The 19035-nt window shown below is 33.5% G+C and overlaps 1 protein-coding gene across 1 annotated transcript; it reads left to right on the forward strand.

Moving 5' to 3' along the window:
• The first annotated feature begins 254 nt into the window (after nt 1-254).
• On the forward strand, nt 255-18425 carry LOC132706707 (PHD finger protein 12). The gene is made up of 11 exons (XM_060678190.1): nt 255-565; nt 751-935; nt 1046-1323; nt 1371-1606; nt 2202-2605; nt 2667-2917; nt 5594-5798; nt 12860-13009; nt 13067-13232; nt 16288-16547; nt 18166-18425. Exons 1-11 carry the CDS (start codon nt 518-520, stop codon nt 18299-18301), a joined length of 2319 nt encoding a protein of 772 aa, XP_060534173.1. The 5' UTR covers nt 255-517; the 3' UTR covers nt 18302-18425.
• Nucleotides 18426-19035: the final 610 nt, after the last annotated feature.

The raw sequence follows: 19035 nt of genomic DNA on the forward strand, positions 1-19035 counted from the left end.
TTCGTAGGAGAGCATAGAACGGGAGAAAAAGAAACTTTATAATTAGTAGTTAGTAAAAACTAATTAAATCGTTTTTTAAAATGGAATTATTCTCAACGGTATCGCATTTAAAGGATGATCATCTTATTAATGGTAGCTGTTGCTTGTGAATTTTTTGTACATTTTCATTTGTACAGAAAAAAATTGCAAAAAGTTTTATCAATGCGTGCTTTCTGGAACTACCATTCTATTTTCTATGTTTGTGTAGAGAGGCGCCAGAAAAGAAAGTGGGAATGTCAAAAGGTTTTAATTTTTTTCTGTTTTCAATAAAGTTACTTTTTGGTAATTAATTGACGAAATTGAATGCGTGTAAGATCGTAAAATATGTGACCATAGGTAGAAAAGTGCAATGTATTTTGTGTCGTTATTTCATGTACCAAGTAAATTGTTAAGGAAAAGTTGTATTTTATCTCCATCGATTTAAACGCTATCATAACCAGTGGTTTATACAAGAAATTGCAATAAATTTTGCAGCACAATGTCGGTTTGTACATACGATTTGGATACCTCAGGGGGTCTTATGGAGGTGAGTTTAAAATGTATCCATTTCTATACAATATTTGAGGCTAGGATGCTTTAAAATGGCGGAAAATGCTAATTATTTATTTTCCATCTAGTTTTACTTTAATACATTAACTTGTGTTTTAATATACATTGTTTGTCCATTCCTTGGGGAGCTTAGACTCACTTAATGTCCATGTCTTCTTGCAGCAAATCCAGGCTCTCATAGCACCTCCTGATTCGGATCATAAAAAGGATAAAAACAAAAAAGCTGACCATCCATATTTTAAAAGACCAGGAAAGGGCCACAATCACGATTCATGTGATGCTTGTGGTGAAGGAGGAGATTTGATATGTTGCGATAAGTGTCCTTCGAGTTTTCATTTAGGATGCCAGTGAGTAATAGAATTTGCATATATGTAAGTTTCTCTAGAGTTATAATACAAGAATGTTAGGTGAAAACAATATTTCAAATTCGCGACGTCTATAATGCGACCATTTGCAGTAATCCGCCGTTGGAAGAAAAAGACATACCACATGGGGAGTGGCTGTGTCACAGCTGTAAATGTTCCAAATTGAAAGGGGCAAATTTGACATCGGGGAAAAGGTCAAACAGCAGTTCTCCATCCCCAGGTACCTCGGGTGTTAAACAGGTTACCAAAAAAGCAAAATTAAGCGCAATGGACGTATTGATCGAAGTGGCAACTTCCATGAATCCTAAACAGTTTGAGTTGCCGAGAGCAATGACTTTACCCAACACCATGTTCCCGGGGGCAGATAAAAGTAAGTTTGTGTCTAAAACAATCAGTTTTTTGATAGGGTTATTACAGTTGAATCCATAAAACTGCCAAAGAAAAATAAACAGAGAGATCACGAACGACAAGGCAACGGTTTGATACCATTGCCCGCCAAAAAATGTGCTGAATGTAGGAAATCGTGCCGAGTGGCTCCCCTACTGGCGTGCGACTTTTGCCCTTCGTTTTATCATTTGGACTGTTTAGATCCGCCACTCACCGCACCTCCGAGCGGGGCCTGGATGTGTCCTCAACACGTGGAACATGCATTGGTTAGTTTAAATGGTTTTTTTTCTCTCTCTCTTTTAAAACTTAAATTTATATAAAATTATAAAAAGATTTGAAAATAAGCCGATCATTTATAAACTTATGTATACAAGAAGTTAATTTTTCAAAGAAACTTGCGCAGTCTACAAATCTTCTGGATTTGTCCCGCGTCATTTATTTATAAATTAAACTGAACAGTTTCAGTTAAGATTAAGTTAGAATTTATAACAACCGACCCAGGTGGAATCCCAAAGGTTTGTAAATAATATACAAAAAGTTGTTTATCCAGATTGTATCCGAAATCTTTGAATCATTAAGAATAATAGTTGTTCTTTAGAGAGTCTAAATCAAAAGTTAAAGCTATCTCTAGTGTTATAGAGAGTTTGTTGGGGGGTCTTGTGGATGGTAAGTCCTCAAGGAAAAGAATATTCTTCAATAAGCTGCCAAATAATCTTAAAGAAACAGAATTAAAAGTTTCTTAAACAGTGAGATAAAGTATATTGATTTTTAAATGATTGTTAACCTACTTGTGTATTTAGGGTAGCGTTAATTAATTAACCAAGAAACTAACCAAGAAAGCTTAACTTCCTTTTACTTTAGGATAGCAACGTGCTGACATCGGTTTCACTGTCCGAGCGGGTCGAATTATGGGATAAATTCTCCGCGCCCGTAGATCAGGATACTGTAAAACTTGAGTTTTTTCGGAGCGTCCACAGGAAAAACCCGCCGTTTCGAATTAAAAGAAAGCTAGCGAAACTACAGGTGGTAAAAGTACCCGATATGGTCAAGTATCATTATAAGAAACCTGTACATTTACTGCCTAGTTTAAAGGATGTGTTAAGGATAGACACATTTAACAAAAGGCATAGGTACAAAGATAGGTACGAAATAGATGATCTAGAAGAAATTAAGGACGAATTAACCATACAGAAAATGGGTGATAACGTTGAAGGAGAAAATGTCTATAATGTTGACATTAAATCATGTGATATTAGTAATGTAAGGTCAGTTTTTCATTTAGCACTTGATTCAAGTAAGGCAGATATATATGGTTTCTTTTCTCAGTAATCCCGAAATCGTCAGTGAAGAAATGAAAGTTGACCTCGCGGAAAGTACCTCCGATAGAAAATCCCCGTCGGTGAATATGAGTATAATTAACAACACCATATTTGCAAATAACGTGAACGTGAGCGTAAATTATGGTCCGAGGGAAAACGGACAAGTGGAATTGAATAATGGGTACTTTGAGAAGGATCTGCTCAAGAAAGAGGATAGTTTGATCAAGGACATAATGGAGAGTTGTTTTGCCACTGAAGGTTAGTGAAAGCTTTTTTAGGAAAGATAGATATAGATATTTGATATTGTTGATTTTCTTGTTTCTTTGATTCTTATCTTATTTACCACTGTTTTGGGAATTGTTTGAAATCTTTGAGGACAAAACAGAACAGTTGTATAATTTATACGTCAATATTATTTTTTCTGGTTTTTTGTTTTACTAAATCTACACTTTTTGACGAAAAATAAACAAAACAGTCGCAATTTATACATCTATATTATTATTTCTTCTTACTACAGACATACTCCTACCATGGCTAGGAATTGCGGATATCCTATTAGAAAAAAATAGAACTACCACCAAACACAAAACTTCGTTATCAGTTCTGGTTTTAAGGTTTTCGTGACGTTATTAATCTCAGTTTGTTGTAACCAACGGCATACAGAGAGAGTTGGACCGCTATTGTTCTCTCTCGTTGCCTGAGAGGTCGCTACTTTCAGATTACAAACTCCTTCAACTGATTGTAAATAATGATTTATCCAAATTTTCTGAATGGTTATTTTGCAACATGTTCAAAATTAATGCAGGAAAAGCTGTCTTTAACCAAAAAAAAGTTAAACACATTTCTTAGTCGCGATTGATTTTAATTTTATTCTAGTTTATAATGCTTACTTTTTAAATTTTCCGAAACGTTCCAGTTGGGAAGGTTATACACCTATGGCAGAGCATGTCAAAAGTTTTTTAATGGCTCATAAAGATGTAGCTTTATAATAATAATGATAAAGTACTTTATTGATAAATATACATATATATATATATATATATATATATATATATATATATATATATATATATATATATATATATATATATATATATATATATATATATATATATATATATTATATTAATATTAATGCTCTAGGGGAGTTTCCGTTCAGACAGGAAAACGTCTCGAACTATCTGTTCAGCTCACAAAAGAATAACAACAAATTATATGAAATTCACATATTTATTTAAAGTAAATCTCTCTCACAAAGATCCAGCTTCATAATAATAATAATAATGAGAAAAATGATAAAACAATATTATGTAATACTCTACAGCAGTTTCAGTTCAGACAGAAAAACGTCATTACAACAGTTCAGTAAGTATCTGTTCAGCTTGCAAGAGAATGCCAGTAAATTATATGAAATTTACATGTTTATGTAGAGTACACATCTCTTATAAAGATCCAGAATATATAAAAAGGAAGTATATTATGTAATGCTCTAGGGGAGTTTCAGTTCAGACAGCAAAAACTTCACTAAGTCAGTTCCCGAACTATGTGTTCAGCTCACAAGAGAATATTAATAAATTATATAAAAATCACATATTTATATAAAGTAAACATCTCTCATAAATATCCAACTTTATGATAATAATGATTTTTTTAATTTTCAAAATTGTAAATGTAAATGTGTAATGTTTTTTTTCTTTAAAAATGTTACATAGAAATCTGAAACGGACGTTACTGGTAATTTTTTTTAAACATATATCGCGACAAAAAACATCTTTTGTTATTTGATACACGTGTACAAAATGCTAATGAAATATCTAGGGTGCTTCGAAAATTATGTTATAAAATATTTTTTTTATAATTTCAGCACCCCCTATCGGATGTATGTTTATAATAGGAAACTAAGGCCTATTTTCAGCGTAAAAATTTGGTGCATTAATTGCGAAAAACCCTTTTTAAAGGTAGTATTTTGTACAACAACTTTTAAAGCCGGTTTTCCACCAAGCGGACGGTCAAGTTTATGTTTTGCTTGCATTTTTTGTGATCAGGTCACTTTAAAAATTGCAAATAGTTTTTGAAACAACAGATCAGATAATGGTCCGAAAATTTAAAGAAAATATCATACTTTGAATGTGACAGGAATTTTTTGCTCGCCAGTAATTATTAAATCTATTAAATTTTTATAATATTTCAGGATCTATCTATAAAAATATAGAAAAATATCAAAAAATGATTTTATCATAGAATTTGGTTATTTTTTTGTATAGGTATCTTCAAAATAAATACTGGGTGGTGGGATATTTGAGGAAGAAGAGAATTTTTTACCCGATTTTCAAAAAGTTCACTTGTCATGTCCTGTACTTTCGTTTTTTTTTTTTACGAATTTATGAATTTAAGTTAAATATGTTTGCGTCCATTCCATCAATCGTTAGGTGTCATCACTGTCCACTGTCATCTCAATGACGTTCTTAGAAGCCCTGCTGACTAATTTCGCATTTAAAAATATAATTTATTATCGGATTTTTTATTTGTTAAAGTTAAACTTTGAATAATGTTATAATACACGTTGATTGATGTTTTTTTCGCCATTTATCGTGTACTGGACTATACTTTATTTTGTGAAAAAAATAATTTTTTATATAACATACTCAAGGTCAAAATAATAATAGAAAATGAGAGTCTTCTCCACTGAGCGGGTTTTAAAACACGTGGAAACCTTTTGATTTTGACGTGAGCTATCGCAACAGTTTTATTTGTGTTCGTCAAAATTGTTCCGGCTCACTTTAATCTAGAAGCCTGGTTACCAAGTAACAATTTAAATGACATTTGAATAAATTAAGACATTGACAGTTTGATAAGTCCGTAATAATTCTGAACGGTTTCGATTAAATTTTCCTCGAGGAGCGTTGTGGTGTCAGCGTATCGCGTTCTTTTCAGTGGAATTAGAGCTGAGACATTTGGACGACCGCGTGCTCAAATTCCTAGCGTATCAACGGCTGCAGCAGCTGGTGGGCAGCTCAAACAACGCCCACTGCCACCAGAACAATCATACGAGCAACGGTCAGACGAATCGCGAGTCGTTGCAACAAATGCCCCTGCCCAGCGAGCTTCTCACTCCTGCCGATATCGATAGGATATCCAGGTTCGTGTCTTTCAGTGTGACATCACGCTGGTTTCAAATAACGCATTTCTAACCTAACCTAAACGCAAACTTTTGTCTTGATGAAAAAATGCCAAGATATTCAAAACTATCGGCTAGGATTGCTTGCTTATGAGGAGTCGCAGCTCAATGTCAATTTTGACGAATATATTCTGCAGTTTTTCGTCACTGTCAGTTGACATACAGTTGGTCAAAAAAGTCTCTGAACGCATAGTATTTTCTCAGTTTTCTTTTAGTTTCTTCTTTCACTTACATTTAATGAGAAATATATTCCAAGTAAATATCGGCAATCTCATTAAGAGTAACAAAAATAAAATATAAATCATTTGAAACTCTTGCTTCACCTTAGGACAGACATTTTCGATTTTCAGAGCTGTATTTTTTTTCTTCCAAACTTTATCCCGACCATCTGACCCAATAAGATTAATTTTTGTTGGTTTTGTTAATGTGTTCCCTGGCAAATTCCAAACGTTTTTTTCATTTTTTTTTTGCGAAATTAGTGGTTTCCTTCTGACAACGCCGTCATTATAACCTGCCCGATGCTTCAAGCAGTTTCTATTCGTTTAAGGGCTAACATTTTTTGAAAACTCTTACCTGATTTCCTCTGCAAGTTTCGCAGCGTATGTTTTAGAATTAATTCTAATTTTTTTCGCAACAGAAGACTTCCGATTCGAGGGGACTCTATGGCTTTAATCATTTGCAGCATAGCGATTTTAAAGGCCCTCTATAACTTTTTTTATTCGTATTGTAACGAGATTTTTATTAAAAACATTTTTTGAAGATTTTTTAAGGGCAAATCTTTCTGTTTCACCGATTTTGTCTTAAAGAATTTAGTTGACGAGATATAACACAAAGTTACTTTTTTTTTTAAATGGGATACCCCAATTGAAAAAAAGTTTTCTAATAAAATTTCCTGTCAAACGATGTGCCATACACCTATTTTTATTAATTAGTTAAAAAGATATCTGCAATTTTTGCTAATTACCATAGTAGGTTGTGCTAAACTCTGACCTATGCAGTTTTACGGTATCTATCTAGCTAGCTATGATCAGATAAAAACAATTGCAATGATACGCGGTTAGCGCCAAAATTTCCCGGCCTAACATAGATGCAGCTTCAGTGTCACGATAAAACTTTGTCTTCTTTTAAATATATAATAAATATAAATAAACTGACCAAAGGCGGGTGTCTTTTTCACGATAATGCACCTGTCTATAGTGCTGGTGTTGCACAAGCTGCCATTTTAGAGTGTGGGTTCCAACAGATAGATCATCCTCCCTATAGTCCAGATATGGCGCCCAGCGACTATTATTTGTTCGGATATTGGAAAAAGTATGACACTATAATATGTTATATTGAAAGTAACGAAAATCAACAGACGGCGTTAAATCGATATTTCTGACATTATAATATGTTATATTGAAAGTGACTAAAATCGACAGATGGCGTTAAATCTATATTTCCAGAGATATCGGGAAAGAAGGCAACATAGCTCGAAAATATTTTTGAAGTTAAAACGTCATCTACAAGAATACGGATCCTTTACAAAACCGAAGCCTAGCCAGAGATAGAGAGTTGGAATAACTAACCTTTCTGGGAGAAATAGAAATTAACCCGAATACTTTCACCAGGGCTATGGAGAGAAACACTGGAATTCCACGCAGCAATGCCGTGCGGGTGCTTAAAGAACATAGCCCTATCGACCCTGATGGGTGCCTCAATTACGGCAACGAGATTTTGCTCCGAGACGTGCACTTTGCAGGTGGTACCTAAATAAATGCCAAGAAGAACCAGATTTTGCCAGGAAAGTTATTTGGACGGATGAGGCAACGATTTCTAGTGATGGAATATTCACCAGGTATAACTATTACTGGAAAGTGCAGAGTCCCCATATTATGGTGGAAGCAAATCAGGAAAAGTTTAGTTTTAAGATATGGGTCGGCATCTACAGAGGACAAATTATTGGGACATATATTTTTTATGGAAATTGAAATGCTGAAAGATGCCAACAAATTCTAGAAGAGCATGTAATTCCGTTTATCGACAATTTGCCACTTCAGCAAAATAATGAGAAATACTTTCAACAAGAAGGTGCACCTCCTCACAATACACAAGACATTACTAATTTGCCGAAAACTGGATCTGAAATAAAGGTCCTATATATTGGCCCCCCAGGTCTCCAGATCTAACCCCTTGCGACTTCTTTTTGTGGGGGAGAATCAAAGACCTTGTATTTCGAAATCGCCCAACTACTAGAAGGGAATTGGAAGATGAACTTCGTACTGCATTCAGGCAGCTTCGTGCGGTAGAACTTCTTCAATTATGGTAAATATCAAAAATTGCAAATATCTTTTAAACCATTTAATAAAAATAGGTGTATGGAACATCGTTCGACAGGACATTTTACTATAAAACTGATTTTTTAGAAATTTCGGGGTATCCCATTTAAAGACATATAACTTTCTGTAATATCTCGGGAGCTAAAGGCTGTAAGACAAAATGAGTAAAATAGAGAGATTCACGCTTATTAAAACTTAAAAAACTGTTTTTTCCCAAAACTCTATTCTTACATTTAAAAAAGTTATATAGGGCCTTTAACGTCGCACAGTTTTGAGAATCACCCTGTAGCTCAAAAACGCCTTGACATATCACGATGCGGCTTTTAGTTTTTGACTTCACTTTAAAATCGAGCCCGTAAGACGCATATGAGTTTTGGGCTAACTATGGTGCAAATGCTTAAAGCCCTCTCGAATTTGGACCACGAGGTACAGTTGACTGTGATTTTTTAATTATTTTACCAATATCCCTAAAGTAGTTTTTCTCTTTCCATAAATCTACTATGATTTTTCGAAAGCGCAATTGGAATTTCGCAATTTTTGGCGCTCATTTTGCTTTTACTTCATTTGTTTAAGCGAAATTTGGTACAAGCTGACGTGATAAAATATTGATAATTAACGGTTCTACCCGCAGTTCTGGATAGTGATTTAGTAAAGTGTATGGAGACTTATTTGACATAGTTTCATGCTTCTAAAATTGCCTTATTATAAAGTGTCTCAAATGATTTTTATTTTATTTTTATTACTCATAATGACATTGCCGATATTTACTTGAAATATATTTCTTATTAAATGTAAGTGAAAGAAGAAACTAAAAGAAAAATGAGAAATACTATGTGTACGGAGACTTTTTTGAGCGACTGTATATTAAACCATATAGCTATAAGATAATCTAGTGGCCCTCCTACAAGTAAGTACAAAAGTCGTTAAAATTGTTTGGATGCACAATTTAAAATTATTTTAAAGTATACACGGTGGTTCAAAAAAGCACGACGAATGAAACATACATTTTTTTAAATGGTCAAACCTATTTTTTAAGTTTGTTTTGAAATTGTTTAACTGTTTTATTAATAATAATACATACCTAAACCTATTAACAAAAAAAACTAGTTTTCACGCTTATTTTTAAAGGTAGGTAATTACTATTTTAGTTTAGCGTTAACGTAGGTGTAACGGAATTTAAATTAGATGCCACAGGGTGTTTAAAATAAACGCATAACCGAATCATAACCTAACCACACTGTGTTGATTATCCGCGTGATCCCATCCAAATAAAGCATGCAAAATGCGAAGAAATTAACTTGCCTTTGCATAATTCTTAAAAATTAACTTTTTCATCTAATTTAATTTGCTTAAATTTGGAAAAAGTTTTGAATGTCATATGTAGCATTTCAATTACCACCTCCTCACCTCTTGTGATAATATCGCTTTCTGAAGATGGTCGAATTGATGGATTTTTTTCTAAAGAATGTTTAGCCAGCATTAGCCTTTGTTATTTTTAACATATTGTTTTCTATAATATAAAAATATAATTCCGAAGCCTCTTAAGCACTTTAATTGCTTTATATAAAACATACAATCACATTTTTCAGAATTTTTATACAATACCATTATTATAGAAAATTAAATAAAATTGAATAAACCAAAAAAGAACAAATGACAGTCTCGTAAATTTCTGACACATTTGCATTTTTGTTTTTAATAGGTGAGTCATAACTATCTACTTAACATTATAATAATATAATATTTATAATATTAATGGGACATTACTATTTTGAAAAAAAATATATTTTCATCCTATTTTTTCTAAATTAAGAATAGTTGATTTCTCATGGCCTGCTACTGCAAATAAAGTAAATTTTTTTTAATTTTACAATCTACAAAAAATAACACAGATACCCCATTAAGGTGCCCAAACTGGGTCACAGTGTATATGGTGGGCAGTGTATCTTGGGACACACACATATGAGCAACTATAGGGGATGGAGCTAAAATTTAAATACATAAGTTAATTGACGTATTGCAAACCTTCAATTTATTTTAATGTTGTATATACAGAGTGTTTCATTTTTCGTGGGCGGGTATCAACTTTCTTATTTTAAATTGAGCACTTGGTATGTTACTTCATTTTTGAACTCTATACAAAATTCTAGACATATTTTGTGTATAATGTCCTAGGTCTAACCGTTCTTGATATTTTTAATTTTTTATGCAAAAACTGACGTTTGCAAGACGTAAAAATCTGCCATTTTCTTCATTCGAAAGCATATATTGTTTCACTCGAAGAAGAAATTGCGATACATAATAAGATTAAAAATGCAATTAATTAATGTAGTTACGCCCGGCCTTCAAGGAGCCCCGACTTAGCTTTTCCTAAATTTTTTTCTATGGGGTACACTTAAAGATTTAGTTTACAAACACAAACCGTCAAATTTCTGTCAAAACAAGCCGAAAAACGCATCACCATCGGAGGATAAGGGGCTGTTTTTTTGGATATCTATATTCCTTTTATACTGTCGTTAGAAATCCTTTATGTTAAAATAATTATTATCCTTTGTAAGCTATTAATTTTTTTATTTGATCGTTCGTTATTAAATATTCACCAACGTTATCGCGGGGTCCTATTCTGTATAAATAATGCATAAATACATTTACATAATTTTTTGATCTTCATAAGTGTATCGGCAAGATTATGGTCAACTATGGCAGCGTTCTAGCACTTGTTTTAATTAAACGCGGTCATAGCCACCTTACACTAATTGAACTTATATGGCGACGGTATGTTATTTATGATAGACAAATGTTTAAAAGGAAATATTTCAAAAAGTAAAAATATTTCGCATATACAACCTTGTATAGTAATAATAATAATCTGTATTGTCTAACCGATTAACATCCATTTAGAAGATAATTTCATGTTGAGAACTATAACTATAATTATAATAAGTAGTGAACTATATACACCCTGACAAAGTAATAGTGAAACATACAATTCATTACAATATTTCAAATTTATGTTTAATAAATATGGTAAAATGTGAGCGACTAAGACAAAAAACTTCAATATCATCACAGAAGTAATTAAATAATTTCATCAACTGACAAAGAACACATTTAATCAAAAAATTGAACCAATAATCTCCAAGTCATTCTGCAGAGACACACAGTCGACCACACTGTCAATTATTCTAAACAATTTCACATCATCAGTAAAGAGCAAAATTAAAATTAGCGAAGCAAAAAATAAAATTGCCTTAATTTTTAATATGAAAAGATTATAAAAATAGGTTGTTTCCATTTTATGAAAAAGTTTTTTTTTTCATTTCATTTTTAATCTTATTAATATGAAATTGACAGATATTTACATGTGTTCCATCTAAACAAGATTGCTTTCGAAAAATCGTCACTAGGCAAGGCAAGTTCGTAGCGCGTAGCAGCTTTGTATTTCAAAAGGAAGCCGTTTCGCGGTTTCTTGTGCTATAGGGACCCATTGTTTTGCTATTGTGCTCCTACGGATCACTGTGGAACTTTCGCAAAATCGATGTAATTTAATTGCGCATGCACCCTTTATAAAATGTTCTTTACATCTCGACGAACTTTAAAGTTACAGCAAACTCGGTAAATATTAAGATTTGCACAAATAATAGCGTTGTCGAATGAGTTTTTTCAAATATCTCGTGCCCTGTTTAATTGACGAAATCCGAAACTCTCTCGAAACAGTTTATGATACTGTTCAAATCAAATTATCCCATTTTTAACGGTTTTTAATTTGTTATTAATTTATAATTATTTATAATTAACCCACAAAAACGGAAACTTTTAGGATTTTTTAGAGTTTTCGCCCATAAACGACACATCCTGTATATGATTCAAACTATGTTCGAAGTAGAGGTTATAGCCCTGGATCTTCCACGTTTCCTGGTTCAAGAATTTTCTGAAAATAGTAAATGGTTTTCGAGAAAATAATTTTTTTCTGAATCCAGCCCCCGAAATAACAATTTTAATATAGATTTTTTCAAATATCCCGAACAGCTTATTTGATAGACGAAAACCGCAAATACAAAAATTGTAGCTCTTGTTGCGGCCTATGACACTGTTTGAACCAATTAGCCATATTTTTTACGATTTTTGATGTTCGGCTAATAATTTACTTAATTTTCGATTTTTGCCTATAATTTGAAAACCCTGTATATGATCGAAAAAATGCCCGAAATAAATTTGCACTGGATCTTCCGCGTCTGCTGGTTAAAGAATTTTGCCGATCGGGTCAACGATTATGGAGGAAAACATATTTTTCTAGCAGCTAAAATTACCAAAAAAAAAAAAATCAAAATTTGATTGCACCCGATTTCTACCGTTTAAATGTGGACACGGACTTTTACTTATCTGCTAAATTTGATGTTGATATCTGCAAATTGAGGATACTTAACACATTTCTCATTTAACACGGAAGTTTTTGCTGTCGAGGTTGGCTATATCGCAATATAAAAGAAAGTGAGATCTGAATCATAGTCTTTCTTCAGTTATAACCATAAAATAAATTAAAAGTTTGTAATACCTCAGCTAACTTTTCTATTTAACTTTTGGCTCCATCTCCTATGGTTTCTATATATATTTGGAAACCTAATGCTGCGCACAATTTCCTGGTTAAACTGGGTCGGATTGTATACGGTCCGTGGTTTGCAATGGGTGTTTGGTCATTCGTAGGATGCTGTCGAGTCCGAAAAAGAAAAACCACAACGGTAAACCGAGGGCGTTGATCAGGGCTAGGGCGATGCTGTGTCCGGTGGTGTCGAAACATTTTTACAACGTGAGAACGACCGAAGTGGACCCCAACTTCGTCAGGCACGACGCGAGGTAATAGACGAACGTTCCGCTAGGGGGCGCTGAAACGCGTTGGTTTTTCTGTCGTAGCTTTATGGGGTTCCGACCGACGGTGTCTGCGAGGTTTCCCGAAGCAGTGGCGATGAGATACCGGGTGATCAACGTAGGCAAGGGCTCGGCCAACGAGGTCGACTTGGAGAAGTTCGGCTACTGCAGCTATATAGTGGCCAAACATGCGACGATATTTTTCGACGAGGTAACACAACAGTTTTTATTAAAAATATGACAAACCGAAATTAAAAAACCTGGATTGTGATTTTCGACCCGGCTCGCAGAGGTCATTTTTTTTTAGGAACTGATAAGCGAAAACGTTTATTTGTTTTATGACATGCAAAGTAGGGGTTTTAATAGAAACTAATTCGAAGAATATGCATATAAGTAAGATATAGTTAAAAATCGGGTTTTTTTTTTCAAATCTGTAAATTGTAATATTTGTCATACCAAAAAATATATATTTTTTACTTAATATTCTTCTATTACAAATTTGGGTGCCAAGAAGTGCTGTAAAAAAATATTCTTTTACGACGATGTCAATAACTAAAAACGATGTGTAAATATACAAGCATTATATTTTATTTTTAATTTAAATAGAAATAAAACACCATTTTATCACGTATGAATTCTAAAAATTAGGCTTGCGTCGAAGACTTAGAAATATACTACAGATTTCTCACAAGTGAAAACGTTTAGCTTTGGTTAGTTGTGCTGTTTGTAAAGCGCATTTCTCTTTATTTTGTAAACTTTTAGGCTTGGATTTTGCGATCTTTAGAGAAAAAAATAAGGGCTTTAATGGAAAACAGTTATTTGAAAAATATGCACATAAGTAAGATATAGTGCGTATGTTTTTAAGCTTCAAATTTGGGTGCCGAGAAATGCCAAGCCTGTAAAAAATATTCTTTTACGGACCATGTGAATAATTATAAACGATATGTAAATATACAAAAATTATATATTTTTAATTTAAATAGAAATAAAACACCGTATTTATCAAATATTCTAAATAAAATGGATCTAATTGTTATTAAGGTTTCAGAATTAAAAAAAAAATGCTTTCGTCGAATCCGTAGAAATATTCCTCCATTATTATTGCGATTCTTGGCTAGATATTAATTTTGTAGTGAAAATATCGCGAATAAGCACCAAACAACAAATTTCTATCATTCACAACCACAGTTAAAAAACTAGGATTGGGATTTTCGACCCGCCTTGCAGAGGTCATTTAGTTTTTTTTAGGGATTAATAAGTAAAGACGCCGTGTTTCAAAATGAATAAAGTTATCCTGTAATGCTAAAGAGAACATTGCAAGGAATTTTCTTTTTTTTCTTTTTTTTCTGAGAGGACTTAAAATATATAGTTATCAATTATTGCAAATTAGTTTTTTGATACTATACTATGCTGTGCTGTTTGTAAAGTGCATTTCATTTTCTTTAATTGTAGCAAGGTAACGGCTTTAATAGAAACTTATTCAAAAAATATGCATATAAGTAAGGTATAGTTAGAAGTTGTGCGTATTTTTGTATAAATTCTGAATTGTTAAATATTTGTTTCACGACGAACTTCAAGAATTTTAACATTCCACACGTAGCTATTGACCTCAAATTCATGGTCATGAATAATAGAAATGTCCAAAAAGTACAAGATTATAACCTACAATTGTTTTTCTTTTATCGTATGTGCTTATTCTCTGTTTTTTTTTACTAAATTAATATCTAGTCAAAAATCGCACTAAGAAACAGGAACGATAACTTACTTATTCGACCACTATTCTATCATATCGCATTTTGACAATACAAAGTTTGTTTTCACGTCCGATATTTGATTTAAAGCCAAGTTTATGTAAACATTTTGAGTAATAAAAATTAATAGGCATATTTAGAGTAACTTCAAAATAATTAGGTGATCAGCGGGGCCCCGATATTTTAACATAAGCTGGACAAGAAGCAGCACTTGGAAGGAATTTATTATAGCTTGCCATAGCTCCCAGCTGTTTTGAGGTCTAAAACTTTTTCGGTTCAACCATCATCTCCCATATGTTTTCGATTGGGTTGATGTCCAGGACTGTTAGTTGGGCATTTGGTAACGATTACTGCAGTGTGGACAGTTGTCTTGTTGGAAAATATAAAGCTGTTGCACTCTGAACCATCCTTCCCATTTTCGGATGGATTTACACTGAAATACGAATACTTTATTAATGTTACACAAACAAAAAGGAATAAAATAACATGTCGAAACTCTAAATAACGAAATTGAAGGGACTGCTTTTTTTTCGTTATAAAGAGTTATAGGCACTTGAAAAATAACAATACTCATAATTATTTTATATACATATTTTAACATCTACTTAGGAACATTTTATATAAATATTTAAGAACTACATTTAGTGTTTCAAATAAACGGTCATTTTATTTTAATTTTTTTTAGTATGCCAATACGCATCTCGTACTTTAGCTTGTATTTTCACCATTTCTTCGAGAGGGGCATCTTCCCCATGATACATAAAAAATTTCTCTAGCATCTTAACTGAATATAGGGCTTGTTGAATGGTTGATGGTGGTCTCAGAGCAAGTTCTTCATCTTCTTCTTCCTCTTTCTTTTTTTGATTGTTGTAATATGGCTTCCTCTGTCAAGTCTGCTGTAGTAGGCAAATCCTGACCAATCACCATAAAATCTTGCAACTCCTCACTTGTAAACCTAATTGTTGTTTGAAACTGCTTTATCCACTCGCTTAGTGGCTAATGATCTTCAAAGCCCTGTTCGCCTCGGTAATAAGTCCTGCATGACGATAGGAGTGTTGAATTGGTTCTGCTGTCACCTCTTTCCAAGCTTTACTAATAAAGTTGACTACATCTAGTATATTAATGACAAATTTGTCTTCAGACTCGATCATTTCCATTAAAATGTTTTTCCTGTATCGACTCTTAAGACTTTTTATTACGCTCTGGTCCATCGGCTGTAATACACTTGTTGTTTTGACTGGAAGAAATGCCAATTCAATATTCCGCAGATTTGGAATATGGGGATGTGCAGGGCAGTTATCTAAGAGAAGTAATATTTCCTCCCCTTTTCGAACTTGCTAACGTTTCGGCAATCATCCTGTTGGCTTCTTCAGTGCTTGACCCAACTCACCAAAAACCAGGAGGAATTCAGAAGTTTTGTGAAAATTCTAGTTTTTTGTTTCCCGAGAAACTTTTAGGCAATAGGTATCTTAAAATATCTCTGGAGATGAAAATTTTTCCATTTTTCTATTGCAGTACTCAAAGAGTTACGAACTGATCAACTATTCGCCGCACGGGACTTACGTCAACAATGTGCTGTACTCGAACAACGTTTGCGTCAAACGTTTGTCGGAGACAGGCGACGAAGACAAACCGGCGACCTCCAAGTGCGCGATCGTCGAGGTGCAAATGAGAGAGGTGATCAATAGGAAAAGGAAGGGGATCAAAGCGGAACCGGTCGGCAGAAAAGTGGGCGGGGTCGAGGCGCGAATGTCCGCGGTCGACTATATGGAGAGGTGAGTCCGAGGGGCGGGGGCGGAACTTGGCGCCTTTCAAGCGTGAGTTCGAGAACACCACAAATGGTTGAATGTTCAAATGGCCGAAAATCCCGAACGGCGTTCGGAAAGTTATTTTTATCGAAGGGTGCTGCAACCCGCATTCGAAAGAATATATTCTATTAATCCGTGAGTATGTTTTGAATATTTTGTCGTCATTATCGCCTCTTGTTTGTTAAGGTCAAAGTTGTCGTCTTTCAAATTAATCAATGACAACGTTCAAAACAAAATTCATTTTTTAGCAAAATAGGTAGGTAGGGTTTACACCTGATGATGGGAATAAAACTGATTATAAGCTGACTGAATTCACAGTGCAATTTGTGCTAGCCAGTCGCCAGTGAGCCCTTGGAGTAACACACATTTATGGGCCTCTACCCCTACCCTACTTTATAAATAAGATGGGGCAATACCCATAGCCACATGAGAATCACATAAAAATGTACTTATACAAAAATACTTTAAATCTACAGCATCGTCGACCTGTCTTCTGGACTCACGGCTCCAGAGCGACCCAGAAATGCCTGTAATGGCCCCACCAAATCTTTTGTTGTTCCATTGGTCTAGCAGAAAATATTTGTACTGATTGTTCTCTTTTATGATGTAAAACTGTTCAAATGGTTGAAATATAGTATAATTTTTTTCCATCCACATTTCCTTGTATTTGACGTACACACAGTGCCTTTTCCAAGTAAAAGCCTATAATAATAAACATTTTTATTTTTATGGCAAAGGTAACCAACCTCTACCTTTATACGCCTTATTAGGAGTTTCCAGTAATTTTTTTATTAAACATCAAATATATTTATTTAAGATTTCAAAAATTACCAGGAAGGTCATATACCTACTGCCACTTCAATATATATATTATTGTTTAATATTTATTGGTGGTTCTTATTAAATTACACAGCGGTAGAGGTTGCCTACCAAAGAAATACTTGCTAATCCCAGAAGGAAATCAAAATTTATGCCTATATTTGATGAAGGGTCTTTCAAGTGTTCATGATTATGTGGTCTCTTCCTTAAGATGAATACACCATTCTCTTCAACTTTTCCTGATTCTTGATATTTTGTTTCTGTGCTTCTGAGATATCTTTTTGCAATAATATATTTATTAAACTTTAATCATATAAATTGATTAATGTTATAAAGTATAACGATTTTGCCCCAAACATGCAAAGTGCCTGTTTTGTGAGCTACTATAAAAATATTAAATCAATTTTACCTCGTACCGTTACACCTGAAAAACTATTTGTTATGGGGTTATGTTCCTGTTCTGCGTTACTCTATCAATTTACTACCCACAATTAACTGAATTCCTGTTTAAAAAAAGTAATAAAATGTTAACTTAGCAAATCAATAAATTAATTAAATTAAATAAGTTTCAAACTTGATATCCCTATAAAAATCGTTGGTTCTAACCTAAACAATCTGTCACTGGATCACGTATACGTCACGTCTCAGCTGTTGGCGGATCGGATGTTACAAACCTCCCCCTCTCGCGAACCCGAATGCCATTCGGGATTTTCGGCCATTTGAACATTCATTCATTTGCTACCATCTCGTGATTTCCGTTTCGCAGGGCCGAATGTTATTGTTCGAATAGCTTCGAGGACGCAAAGAAGGGTTGGGAAGGCTCGGCGGTCCTCAATCACGGTTCCTTGTTAAAGTTCGGTTGCATAAACTTCGTGTTCTCGATAGTGGAGAGCGCCGTATGAGGTTGGTGTACATATAGCTAAGTAAATTATTGATTTTTTATTTGTATATCGAGCAGTTGTAAGCGAAACGAGGTCTCAAAATGTTTTTTTATTCTTATTATTAAAGTATGTTATTTTTATTTAATCGGTGTTTTATTTTACTGATAACCGCTTCATTCTCCTTGGAAAGGTGTGAAGGTGAAATGGAGAATGGTTTTCAGACAGAATACATTATTGACCCTTCGGTAGAACCAATTAAGGAAAAACATGTTATAAAATACTTGGGAGTGATGGTTGATCGAAACCTTAATAATAATCTGTTGCAGATTTTTTTGGCATGAATTTTATGTTATGAGAATTTCTTTCTAAAACAACAGTTACACTTATTTATAAAGCATTAATTGAATCGCTTCTATGCTATAGTTACAATTATGTTCATGATTATGAAACTCGTTGAAACAAATGTCTTCCCGAAAAATAATCTAGCCATTAAATTTTGTTAAAGCCACATTTTGTAAACATTTCAAATTGTTATCAGGCCCCGAGAAATATTTTCACTTTTGGGTTTAAACTTGTGAGCATCTGGGCACTTTTTTATTTGTCAATCATTTTTTGAAATATACATACCTTAAAGTAATGTTAATAACCACTTGATCAAAAAGTTCCCTGAATTTTTTTTCCAAAAAATTAAAAAATGCAAAGAAATCTCCGAGTGCAACACACTTATGCCAACACTTGATCCAATTTTCGAAACA

This window comes from Cylas formicarius, unplaced genomic scaffold (assembly GCF_029955315.1).
Source record: "Cylas formicarius isolate icCylForm1 unplaced genomic scaffold, icCylForm1.1 PGA_scaffold_8__14_contigs__length_24414737, whole genome shotgun sequence".
NCBI classification, from domain to species: domain Eukaryota; kingdom Metazoa; phylum Arthropoda; class Insecta; order Coleoptera; family Brentidae; genus Cylas; species Cylas formicarius.